This window comes from Natator depressus, chromosome 4 (assembly GCF_965152275.1).
Source record: "Natator depressus isolate rNatDep1 chromosome 4, rNatDep2.hap1, whole genome shotgun sequence".
Lineage (NCBI taxonomy): Eukaryota > Metazoa > Chordata > Testudines > Cheloniidae > Natator > Natator depressus.
Window position 1 is genome coordinate 111,556,559 of NC_134237.1, and position 13,763 is coordinate 111,570,321.

At 43.9% G+C, this 13,763-nt stretch overlaps 1 protein-coding gene across 3 annotated transcripts in view; it reads right to left on the bottom strand.

Moving 5' to 3' along the window:
- Positions 1–5,095: 5,095 nt before the first annotated feature.
- Positions 5,096–13,763, bottom strand: part of C1QTNF7 (C1q and TNF related 7) — a 59,657-nt gene continuing 50,989 nt past the window's right edge. For 2 of the 3 annotated variants that reach the window (XM_074950140.1, XM_074950139.1), the window contains 3 exons: positions 11,439–11,772; positions 9,172–9,417; positions 5,098–5,961 (listed from right to left, as the gene is read on the bottom strand). In XM_074950140.1, the coding sequence (XP_074806241.1) occupies positions 5,330–5,961; positions 9,172–9,409 (870 nt within the window). In that variant the 5' untranslated portion in view covers positions 9,410–9,417; positions 11,439–11,772 and the 3' untranslated portion in view covers positions 5,098–5,329. Of the gene's footprint in view, positions 5,962–9,171; positions 9,418–11,438; positions 11,773–13,763 lie in introns of all 3 variants that reach the window. The other variant, XM_074950142.1, reaches the window with a different exon arrangement.

The window sequence follows — 13,763 nt, forward strand, 5'->3', positions numbered from 1 at the left end:
CGGGGGGGAACAAATCCAAGACCTGAAAGACGGGGCCCTACAATCACGGGCCAAGGTCAAAAATCCAACTAGGGGGTGATAATGGGGGCCAGGACTGGCTCTAGGCACCAGCAAAGCAAGCACATTTGCAGGGGTGGCCTTGCCCAGCCATGTGCCGCCTTGCCCAGCCCCCACGTGACTCTGCCTGTGGTCCGGCCCCAGGCAGGTAGCGCGGAACCCTGTGTCTCCAGGCCAGGCGAGGAGGTAAGGGCGGCCGCGCCGCAGCTCTAACAGGTGGGATCCCGCAGCGAGGAGGAGGCAGCTGGAGGGGGGCAGAGGAGGCAGGGCTGGGCCGGGGGAGGGAAGGGGATGAGCCGGAGCCTACTGTGATCCTGTGACAGGAGCGGCTGCTGCCTCCCTCTGCCCGGCTTGCTGGGTCACTGTCCGGCTGCCGCACTCCCTCCACGCCTGCCCCGCAGCGGCCCCTCCCAGGGACTTGCCCCCGCCACCCATCCTGACTCCATTCCCACCAGCCGGGCTGGGCAGGGCACAGCGCAGGGGCTGGCCGGGCTTGCTGCCATCTCCAGCCTGGGACAGGGGGTCGGGTGCTGCCTCCATCCGGGATGTCGAAGCCCCCACTTCTGCTGCGGAGTAGCCGCCCCGGGGACAGTGAGCTGGGGCGGCAGTTCCGGGACTGGTGCTGCCGCACCTACGAGGACTCAGCCAAAACCAAGACTGTGACCCGGAGCAAGTACCAGCGCATCACTGGGGTGCTGCAGGGGGGCACCGGCTCCGGTGGGGGGGAGAAAGGCAAGTTCCAGTTCTAGGTCTGGTCCAAGGGCTTCCGGCTGGGAAGCGGCACCCAGGAGGCGGCAAAGATGGGTCAAGTGCTGTATGTGCCGGTTAGTGCGCTCCGTGCCCCGGGGGCTTGGTGTCTGTCTGTCTGTCTGTCTTGTGTGTGTCCTTCCCTCTCACAGCCAACATCCCTGGGGCCAAGGCACACCACAGGGGAGAGACCCGATGTGGGGCAGGCCCCCCCGCAGCATCACACACCCCACCCAGCCAGCCATCCCGGCCCCTGTCCCATCAGCACTAGCTGGCACATCCCATGTGTAAAGGCCAAAAAAAAAAGTGTAGGGGGGGCAGGGGCCGCGGCGGCAAAAAACCTAGAGCCGGCCCTGATGGGAGCCCATGAACTTGGGGAAGTAGAACCGTGGTGCATAGAGGAAAGTGTGGAATTAACAATACAAGAAAATGTAACTAACAATACAAATGTATCAATAACAAAAATCAACAAAATGATTATTAGAGAACCTAACAAAAATAAACCGGATGCCTTGGGGACCAAAGTCTTTTGGACAGAGGTGGATGTGATTGATAATTTGGTTGGAGATCGGGGAAGTAGAGAGAGGAAAAGGCATTTACCCTAGTGTAGTATCCTCTCTCTCTCTGGACCCAGTGCTAGCACAGGACACCCACCAGAGACAGACACAGAACATGCAACACAAAACACTGAACACAGACTTTGTCGCGACACTATAACCATGGTATTTCTGTAACTTTTCAGCTGATACCAGCTCTCCTGATGTTCCGGTTTGGAGGCTGAAAGATAGAAGCTTAGAAACAAATTAGCACAGTGCTCCCACTGCGGCAGACCCTGCTTGTTTGAGTTGTCTGCGGTGTACCCATTTTCCCTCTGGGGTTTTATCTATGCCATCCAGGGTTTTTGCTAACTCTATTGCTTGCGTGGGAGCCAACTTGGTCTCTGCCACAGTGTGTCTGGTACTTGGGGCTGCCCCGCCTCCTGCAGGTGCAGGCCCATAGTTTCGGACCATCCTCTGGACCACCGCAATACGGTGTCTGGGGTCTGGCCATCTGGAGTCCGGATCCGAGGGATCCAGATCATACCAGATATCCCTGTCCCAATCATCATATGGTCCCGTGCCCCCCCTGGGCTTTCACTCCAATGGTGGCGGCCCAGGCTGAATAAGCCCCCCGGACCCTGTTCTCCTGGGCAGACCCCTCCAGAACCAGATCCTTCAGGCAGGTAACTGCCTGGCTCAGAGCAGCATTCTCTACTTCTGCAGTAGAACCTGCGACTTCCACATTATCCCGTTCCTTCTCCAACTCATGAAAACTCCCAGGTGGAACCGCCCCTGGCATCCAGGGGTCTGCCCCTTTCTTTTGGAGCCATTCTAACACCCCGGGCGGTGGCGCCACTCCACAAGGGGTGTGTCTTCTCGCTCGGGCTGCTTTGTCTTTTCCTTCCCCTTGTCTCACAGTGGTATCCCTAGTAGCGGCATCCTTTTCTCCCTGCAGTGGATTGCTAGCCTACCACTTTTTCACGCAGGCTCGAGCTGGACCCACCCAAGAGACCATCAGGGGATTTACACCTAATTCTCTCCCTTGCCCTACACTGGCATACTTAATAGTGGCATCCTTTTCTCCCTGCAGTGGGTTGCTAGCCTACCACTTTTTACAGGCTCGAGCCGGACCCACTCAAGAGACTACCGGGGGGGCACTAGGAGACCCCTACTCTTGGGTCAAATCCTCCACTAAGCTGCCCACATTCTCCACCATTAATGTTACCTGAAATTAGGCCAGCTAGTTAGCTTAGGGAGGACTAATGACCCACCAGAATTTGGCAGAAAGCAGCACGTTTATTGTACTGTTAGCTAAGCTCAAAAGAAGGGTGTGTGGGGGGGTGTCACACTTACACTCGCATACTCACGCTTCCAGGACAGGCACAGCACTGGAGATGTCAGGATCCTTCAAGGTAAGTGTCCCACAGCACAGCGACAGACGGTGCGATGAAGGTAAGTCTTCCTGAGGCACGATGGAACACAACGCGATGAACCACTGGCCTGGCAGTCCGGGCGAAGGGCCTTCACAGGAGGTACAAGCTTGTGAGTGCACTCCTGAGCACATGGCCCCTTCCCCTTTTAAGGAACTGCTCCTCATGCCCTGCGACTAGAGATGACTTGGCCGCGTCTGGTTGGTCACACTCCACCTCGGACAGTGTCCATGCAGTGTCATGCACTGGGTGTGTGATCGCTGACTAATTAGAGTCCCAGATACCTTGTCTACCTAGGAGCTCTTCTGATCTTCTAGCTGTTCAACCAGCCCATTCATCCCACAAGCATTCCAGGAGGGAAAGCCACTTCACAGGTATTCAAAGAGGGAGAGGAGAGAAAATGCAGGGGGGGAAGTGTAACAGACCTTTTGGGCATACAGGTTATACATAGCATAGTCATACAGAGCATACAGATCACTGCTGCTCCTACAGTATTACTGTCATAAATATAAAGGGAAGGGTAAACACCTTTAAAATCCCTCCTGGCCAGAGGAAAAACCCTTTCACCTGTAAAGGGTTAAGAAGCTAGGATAACCTCGCTGGCACCTGACAAAAGTGACCAATGAGGAGACAAGATACTTTCAAAAGCTGGGGAGAAGGAGAAACAAAGCCTCTCTCTCTGTCTGTGTGATGCTTTTGCCGGGGACAGAACAGGAATGGAGTCTTAGAACTTAGTAAGTAATCTAGCTAGATATGCGGTAGATTCTGTTTGTTTAAATGGCTGAGAAAATAAGCTGTGCTGAATGGAATGGAATGGATATTCCGGTTTTTGTGTCTTTTTGTAACTTAAAGTTTTGCCTAGAGGGATTCTCTATGTTTTGAATCTGATTACCCTGTAAGGTATTTACCATCCTGATTTTACAGAGGTGATTCTTTTTACTTTCTTCTATTAAAATTCTTCTTTTAAGAAACTGAATGCTTTTTCATTGTTCTTAAGATCCAAGGGTTTGGGTCTGTGGTCACCTATGCAAATTGGTGAGGATTTTTATCAAACCTTCCCCAGGAAAGGGGGGGGGTAACGTTTGGGAGGATTTTGGGGGGGAAAAGACGTTTCCAAACGGACTCTTTCCTAATAAAAATAATACCGGTTAGATGTTTGGTGGTGGCAGCGAAAGTCCAAGGGCAAAAGGTAAAATAGTTTGTACCTTAGGGAAGTTTTAACCTAAGCTGGTAAAAGTAAGCTTAGGAGGTTTTCATGCAGGTCCCCACATCTGTACCCTAGTGTTCAGAGTGGGGAAGGAACCTTGACAATTACCAATATCTTATTTTGAAGTGTTGACACCAGAACTGGACACAGTATTCAAGAAATGGTTTCATCAACATACAGAGGTACTACAACCTTCCTACTTCTATTTGATATTCCCCTGCTTATACATCCCAAGATCACATTAGCCCTCTTAGTCACAGCATTGCCCTGGGAGCTCATGTTTAGTTGATTATCCATCATAGCCCAAAAGTCCTTTTCAGAGTCACTACTTTCCAGGAGACAGTTCCGCATCCTACAGATGTGACCGACCTTCACACACACACCCCCGCCCCAATTTATGACACTGCGTTTGTCTGTATTAAAATGTATATTGTTCAGGTAAGCCCAACTTATCATTGGATCCAAATTGCTCTGTAGAACTATCCTAATCATTATTTTTACTGTACTGATTTTTGTGTCATCTGCACACTTTGCCAGGGGTGATTTTATATTTTACATTTGGAAAGAACAGATCCCTGTGGGACTGAACTAGAAACCCACATTGGATGACGAGTCCCCATTTACAATTACTTTTGGAGTTCACTAAGTTAGTCAATTTTTAATCAATTTATTGGATACAGACCCTTGGTTCTGGTCTCCTTTTAATTAATGTAACTGAGCCAGATTCTCAGCTAGTGTAAATCTGCATGGCTCCATTCAGAAGTCACCTGGCTCTATATGTCTTTTGTTAGTGTTGGTATCTGACTGAAGTGAAGTAATGGTCTTTCCAGGGTCCATCACTCTCAAAAGGCCATTACTGTATTATTTCATTCTACTTTCTAAATTTCTTATCACATGTATCTCTTAAATAGTTACCTCCCTAGAATGACCAAGGCTGTTAGTGATGTCAGGCATTCAATTTTCCTTTAATAACAAATACAAAGTATCCAGAGGTTTAATAAGTCAATATCACTCTATCAGTCACTTCACAACTCAATATATTTTTATATAAAATTTGATGTACATTATCTTAAATTTGTTTAAATATTATTATAAACATAATCTTTAAGAGGATGCAGGTCTGGAGTGACAGTCATTCATTAGTATATTATTAATTTTGTTATCCCTGCTCTTTGGTAAAATGTCCTGCACAGAGGCTGGAAACCTTCTTCCACATTCGATTTGTGGTCCCATCAAAGCAAAAATAAGATTCCAGTTCATATCATTATTGTTTTGTCTCCTATATACTCCAAATCAAATCCTGTGTCAGATTGTCTAGTTTGTTTGGAGATGTTTTGACATCTCCCATATCACAGTTCATCGTCATCAGATAAGGCATCAAGATAATCTGTATCAACATATAAGAGAAATCCAGAAAACAAACTGTCTGACCAAGTGGGATCTGCAAAGAGACCATTTTGGTCAGTGTAGAAGATCTCAAGCCACACTTCATCTTCTGCCTGAAGATAGATCACCGTGGATCCAGAAGCTACGTCATGGTTTCCTGTGTTAGCGTCAAATGTCTTTATTCGGTATTTCCCATTATGAACCAGCCCAATTGCAAGATGCTTATTTGCTAAGGTGATCTCATAAGAGAAGTAATAGATCCCTGGAAAGGCACATATAAATTTCCCCGTGGAAGGACTGTAATGCTCACCCTCATTGAAAAGGACTTTATTGAATACGATTGGTAATCTTTCTTCTGGGTAGCTCGTGGTGATGCCAACAGAAAAGGCAGATTTCAGCACTATCCTTCCACACTTACAGATCGCTGGTACACCTCGTTCTCCTCGTTCTCCTTTATCTCCCTTAGGCCCAGGTGGTCCAGAGGGACCCACTTCGCCTTTGGCACCAACCAATCCTGTAGGTCCTTTTTTACCAGACTGCCCTGGGTCTCCTTTATCTCCAGTTGCTCCTAAAGGTCCAGTCTTGCCTCTTAAACCTTGAAAAAGATTTTATATTAGTTAATTATTACATATACAATCTCTTTTGTAGGTGGCAAAGCAAATGATTCCATGAGCTACTGGATATGTTTGAACAAAATTAAATATATAATTAAACTGGTTTGGTGTAATCCTTGTCAGATTTTCAAAAACACCCCACACTTAGAATGGAATTTGAGATTTAAAAAACATGTCTATTTTTGTTTTTGTGTGCACTGACAATGCATAAAATTCATCACATGTCAAACAAGGGTGAGACGTTATATTAATACTAAGGACCTTAATCTGGCATTTATTTATTTAAAGGTAAAACTCCATTTATTCTTAATGGAAGTTCTGTGTGCAGAACAATGACAGGATATAGCCATAAGAGCTTGAAAATTCTATTAGTAAGTTATGTCACTATTGACAAGAAATAGCTTATATTTTTTAGACTGGAAATTCTTTAAAACTTCCAGTTACTGTATGGCAGAGGTCCCAGCGTGCCCCCTAGCAGGGAGTGGAGGAACATCTGAGATGGCATGGCGGGACCCAGGCCAGCCCCCACGGGATGGGAGGAAGGAGGGAGCACCACCCAGCCTCCTCCCCGTCTCCAGCTCTGTTCTGGTCCCATCTCCAGACACATTGATGGCTCCTGGCCTGGTGCCCAGCCCAGTCCTCAGCGTGGCTCTGCTCCCAGCCCCATGCCAGCCCACAGCCTCGGCTGTTGGCCACAGCTACATTCCTGGCCCGGGGCTGAGGCTGGGGGCCATGCCAGGAGCAGAGCTGCATCTGGCCATGGGCCCGGCTGCCGGCCCTCACCATAGCCTGGCTGCAGCTCTACTCCAGCCTCCCCCACCCCGCCCCCGAGCCGCGGCTCCCCTCCTGGCTCTGGGGTGGGTATGAGGGGGCACAGACAGGAGTAATGGGGGGTGTGACCCTCAAAAGTCTGGGGACCGCTGCTATATGGCGTAGACATTTGACAACCAAAGTATTAAACAGTACCTCTCAACTGAACTCAATCTATTAAACTGTACTTTTCTTATGTCTATATAATATTAGTATTATACTATAATAGTTACCTATGTTTTCAAAGATGCCAGAAGGGACCACTGCGATCATCTATTCTGACCCCCTGTATAGCACAGGCCATAAAAAAAAAAAAATTCCTAGAACAAATCTTTTAGAAAAACATCCAATTTTGATTTAAAAGTTGTCAGTGAGGAAGAATCCACCACAACCCTTTGTAAATTGTTCCAATGGTTTATTACTTTCATTGTTAAAGTGTTATGCCTTATTTCCAGTCTGAATTTATCTAGCTTCAACTTCCAGCCACTGGATCATGTTATACCTTTCTCTGCTAGATTGAAGAGCTCATTATCAAATATTTGTTTCCCATGTAGATACTTAGAGTCTGTAATCAAGTCATCCCTTAACCTTCTGTTAAGCTAAATAGATTGGGGTACAGAGTCTATCGCTATAAGGTATGTTTTTTAACCCTTTAATCCTGGTGACTCTTCTCTGCACCAGAATTTATCAGCATCCTTCTTGAATTGTGGGCACCAGAACTGGACACAGTATTCCAACAGCACTTACACCAGGGCCAAATATCGAGATAAAAATAACCTCTCTACTTCTACTCGAGAGTCTCCTATTTATGCATTCCACTATCGCATTAGCCCTTTTGGAAACAGCACCTCAGTGAGAGCTCATGTTCAACTGATTTTCCACCATGACCCCCAAAATCTTTTTTAGAGTCACTGCTTCCCAGGATAGAGTTCTCCATCCTGCAAGAATGGTCTACATTCTTTGTTACTAGATTTACATTTAGCCATATTAAAAATACATATTGTTTGCTTGCACCCAGCTTACTAAATGATCTAGATCACTCTATATCAGTGACCTGTCCTCTTTCTTGTTTACCATTCCCTCAACTTGTGTCATTGCAAACTTTATCAGTGATGATTTTGTTTTCATCTAGAACATTGACAAAAATATTAAATAGTATAAGGCCAAGAACCAATCCCTTCAGGACCCCATTAGAAACACATCTGCTCATTGATGAATTTTTAATCCATTTAATGTGTGCCTTGTTAATTTTATATTGTTCCATTTTTTTAAATCAAAATCTCATGAGGGATGTCTCCAAAACAAAGGATGACCCTATGTAACAAATAAGAAGCAATACCACCACAAATGTGGTGAGATTTTATATCAAAATTTAAAAAACAAATATTGAAAAATGATTTAAAGCAACAAGAAAAGGGGTAATGGTGGGACAAGGTTTGTAGTGATTCAGTAATAAAGAAAATTGTACATTAATATTGACCATTTCCTTTGGCTGACTAGGGATGTTTTAGAAACAAATAGGGTAGGAAGTTTTTAAAAGGGTGCATGCATTTTGAGGAACATAAATTACACATAATTTACTATTTGTAACTATGAAAACTTTTTTTTTTCCTCACCTCACACACACACTCCTTTCCTCTTATCTTCCACACATTGTTTGCCCCTATTACTTATTGTGTTGTGTGTTCATTTAGGCCTGGATCTTGCAAACAGTCCATCCACATGAGTAACTTTATACAGGTGAGTAGACCCCCCAAAATTAAACATGTTAAGGTCTGGAAATACTTAATTAGGGCACACACACACAAAAAACCCAGAATATCTAATGTGTCTTTAGCATTCAGTTTAATCTAATCCGGAACTACAAAACTATGTTACGCTAATCTTAATTGCATAGTTATTAAATGGTATCATTTCAGGATGAAGTTAATGTCGCTTGGGTGCACTAACTATTTATTTTCTTAACTTGTTTGGATTTCTTTTAAGTTTCACCTTAAGTCTGAATTTCCTGTGCTTACAGATGTTGTAATTATCCCAAAAACAATGTTTTAACTTTAAGTTACTGATAGATAATCTCAACCTTAACACTAATTTTTTTCAGCTAAAAATGAAAAATTGTAAATTATAATAATAATAATAATGATGAAGTTTCACCCTGGAGATTCAGTGTTCTTGTTTTATGAGTTTAAATCTGATATAAGTTGTCATTTTTTGTTACATACATACATAACAGTATCTTACATTTATATTTGCTAGTATTTTATACTCAGGAAGTCACTGATAAATAAAATTTTAAAAAATACAGTAAGTTCCAGGAGAAGATCCTGGTTGTTGGTTTCTTTGTTTTGTTTTTTCCATTAGTTAGCGCAAATATTCAATACCTGCATTCCCTTTTTCACCCCTTTCTCCTTTCCTGCCATCTCTACCATCTCTTCCTGGAAGACCAATACGCCCATGGGGCCCTGGTGATCCAATAGCTCCGGGGAGACCTGCAGGGCCCGGCAAGCCAGGAATGCTACAAATATATCTCGTGTAGTAATTTTCTCCTTTGAGCTGGTTGTGAAGAGATTGTCCGCTTGTATAGATGGCAAAACTTGTAATGTAAAGCAATGCAAACATCCTTGGCTCTGGAAAAAATACATATGTACAGACCATGAATGCATATCTTGTCATTAAAGCCTTCAGATGGTTTTGATTTAGATTATAGGCATATATACTTCACACTTTTAAAATCCTAAACATAATATGGATTGAGCCAATGCAGGGCAGCACACTGAACTAGCAATGCTGTAGTGGCCCCAGCAGTTTCTGAAGAATTTAAAGATTTCATTTAATTTTCAAGCCTTCTTTACATAAAGAAAAATCTTCCAAATCTGAATGATGCAGTGTGTCACACTGAGACTACAGACAGATAAAAACAATATCCTTAAAAGAGGTGTGAAGTCAGTTAAGAAAATGGGAATTTAACTCTGAATTCTCATGTTTACAGTACAGTTAACTATTTCACTGTGGTAACTGAGGAAGAATCAGCCAGCTACTCTGGGATTGAGAGTCAAGTCTGAATAGACTAGACTGTTCACACTTTTCTCCAGTCTGCTTCTGAATGTGATACAAACTGATCTACATTGCATAGTCTCCCAACATGCTTTCACAAGAGTATTTTGTTTTTTATTAGTTGTCGGTCTTCATGATTAAATAATCAGAGATTTTTAAATTTGTGCCTTTTGGTTTTATAATATACCATATGATGAAAGAAGAAACAGCTTACAATAGTAACCTGCTGCCAAGAACTTGCAGTTCCTTACATACAACAATGTCCTAAATCAGTGTTACCCACGACTGACTGGCCTGAAACTAGTGCGAGTTGTGATTCTGGAAATAGAGTTGTATTTTTTCTATTTCAGTGTCCAGATCAGAGTATTTATGTGGAATTATCCATCTCTGCAGTGCTAATTTACAGCTTATAAGAAAATTACAGTTTCTGGCAAAAAAAGGAAATGGAATGACGGAATCAAAGAAATCCATTTATATGCTATCTATGGCTTTATTATAATGAAACACTCAGGCAAATTGCACAAAGAATCAGACTACTTCCCCAGAGAATCCACATCTCACTCACCTCTCTCCACAATATCTAGGCACCCTATTGGTCATACTAGTTCGTCATGTGATAATTTATTTGTAAAACCAGAGCCATTTACAGTCCTTTATAATTCATGAGTTTCCATTTGGTGTATAGCAGGCCCGTATCAGCTCAGTTGGGAAAAATTTTTTCCACAGGGTCACCAGATAAATACAAATTTTACTACGCATCTTAGTTATTTTACCAAATATAAATGAAATGGAATGGCAATGAAGAGAGAGAGAGAGAGAGAGAAAGAATATGGTCAGGTGGTAGTGGAGACTGACAAAAGAACCAAATACAATGTTTTTTGAGCAAAAGAGAAATGCTCCAGATCCTTTAGGGCTATTGTGTCACTTGATTGTCATACGCAATCCCGTACCAAAAATGGCAAGGAGACTGTACTAATAACTTTATTGAAATTTGATAGGCCCCTACAGTATGGGTCAGCCATTGCAGACACAATAGATCTTTAACAATTGGGTTAAGAGATAGGTGCTTATTGCAAGAGCAATAAGTGACAACTGCTGATGGTAGTTAGCAACCAACACTTGAGACTTTGGATGAAATTTTGTTCTGATTTCTACCACTTGCAGCCCTACTGAAGTTACCAGAACCATACAGGGTCTAAATCAGGGAAGAATATGACCCTTTGCATTTAAGAGCAAGGTATAAATATGAGTGGGCTTTCTTTTATGTTTGAGAGCAGCTGGATAAAAAGGAACAACTTTGCTTGTCCAATTCCCAGAGCTACATGACCAATGCATCCTCAGCATGTAGAACTAAAGAAGCCCATGAGATGACAGAGTGGCGGCTTTGGGAGTGCATGCACAGCATCTCTAGAGGGCGAGGGTAAAAAAAAGCAGCTATAGAATGGCAAATGAGTATTTGGGGACAGTACAAATAAACGTGTGTGTAACGAATTGGCTAGTATGTATGCATGCTACTGCTCTGTACTGGATGGAATCAGAATTGGTTAACTCTGCTTTAGTCCCTTTACTGTTGACAGCTAATAGAGAGACTCACCTTTAGTTTAAGTGATTGGTTCTTGTAATTTTGGAAGGAACACAGGATGACTAGAGTGTTTGATCACAGCTGTTTTACTAGAGTACTAAAATTGGAACTAAATCCGTGAGTTATAAGATGCACTTTGCTTTTCATATCTGGTATCCCTCTTCCAAAGAACACATATTTGTTAATAATTTAGATTAGGAAATGATGTCCGTCATCTGTGCCAAATAATTTCTCTTCCATCAAGGAAACAAACTTCAGGAGTCCACTCTTTCTGCATATCTTCGAAGCCAGAACAAGTGTAACCTTTGGGTGGGCTAGAGTTCACTTCATTTCCCGTCTCCAGTACCTTAAAACAAAACAAAACAAAACCAACTCCCACAGAAAGTAGCTAGAGACCCAGAGTTCAGTCTCTAAGGATTTTCAGCAAGGATCGTACAGGGTCAACCTCCCAACATTCAGGTCCCAAAAGGAACTAAAGAAATGAATTTAATTAAATACTTTTATAAAATCTTATGATAAAGAATAATAACCTAATTTTTATAGCATGACATGGTTATTTTATAATCTACAGACATTACCTTCACAGTAATGCATAAACATAAATTTAAAAAAACAAATTTAAATCTGAACAGTTCAGTCCCCACAGAAATACAGTGAGAAGAAACTGAAAGTTCCTGAAAGCTTAGGTTGTGTTCATCTAAGTCTCAGGGCTTGGTTACACTTGTGAGTTAGAGCGCATTAAAGCAGCCCCAGGCACCCTAGCTCACTACCTGTCCACACTGGCAAGGCACATAGAACGCGCTGACTCCACAGCTAGAGCGCTCCTGGTACTCCACCTTGACGAGAAGATTAACGTTTGTTGCGCCTTGGCTGAAATGCCTGAGCATCAGTATGAACGAGGTGTTGCATTACTGAGCTCTGATCAGCCTCCGGAAATGTCCCATAATCCCCTTAAGTCAAGTGGCCACTCTTGTCATTGTTTTGAACTTGCTGTAGGAATGCGGATATGCCCTTTGAAAGCTCCGTTTCTGACAGCCGGCTGCTTATCTGCTCCGAGACAAGCAACCATTACTGTGGAATGCTGTGTGTGAGAGAGGCGGGGGAGGAGGGGGGGTCTGCTGCTGTCTGAACTTACAAGACAGCAAGCTGACATGCTCTTAGCCCCCAAAAACCCACTCTCTCTCCCCCCACATACACACAACATACTCCCTGTCACAGTCCACTCCACCCCACCCCCCCATTTGAAAAACATGTTGCAGCCACTTGCATGCTGGGATAGCTACCACAATGCACTGCTCTCTGTGGCTGTTGCAAGGGCTGCTGATGTGGCCACAACAGTGCGCCTGTAGCTGTCAGTGTGGACAGACTGCAGCGCTTTCCCTACTGCGCTCTCCGAAGGCTAGTTTAACTTAAAGTGCTCTACATCTGCAAGTGTAGGCATGCCCTCAGTTAGAGTCTTTGATCAACAAATCTACACGGTCTGCTGAGTCTAAAACAACATCTTTCCTCCACTTGCTTGTAGGAATCTCTTCCGCTGCTGAAATCACTGCTAGCCAGTCAGCTAACTGATTATATCTATACACTTAAGTGAGTGATTGGTTAAAGAAAACCCTGTTACAAGAAAATAGAAAACTGAGAATAGCAAAACTGAAATGACTCTTTCCCCATTTCTACATTTAAAGAAAAGTTGGTGATTCAGACTAGTTGAGACAATTTAACTAGAACAGTTTGGCTAAAATCAAGACATTCAAAGCATACAATTAAAATAGAAGTTATTTTTCCCTCCCAATTTCCCCTTCCTATAATTAGCATTGCCCATGCTTCCCTGTTAGAGGGTTAACAATATCACTAACCTGCTGCAAAATGCTTCAGAGTTAGGGACAACAGCCGGCTTCCTGCTCCTGGACTCAGCTTCTCCCAACTCACACAGGGCACATGGCCTTTTGCAAAGCAGCTGCCCCCACTGCTTGCCCTCATGGAGTCTGACCCCAGCAACAGGGAACCTATTGGAGCACACCCAAAACTACCGCACCCAATTTCAGAAGCTTCTGGATGTGGAGTGCTTAATCTGCCTAGCAACAATGACCCAGACACAGCTCACTCCTACCTCCCCACCGAAAGGGTCTCTTAAAGAGATATCTCCATATTAGGCACATGGGTTACACAAGCACACAGTGTTAATGATAACCCCTTTCATCCCAATGTGGGGTTCGTATACCCCATCATACAGACACAGGAACAGACAAACTGAAGCAAGACTTAGAGATGGACACTCTAGATTTTTCCAGGGTCATACACCATGCTTGTCCAGAGAGGGGGCTTCTGGGTCTCGTGCTG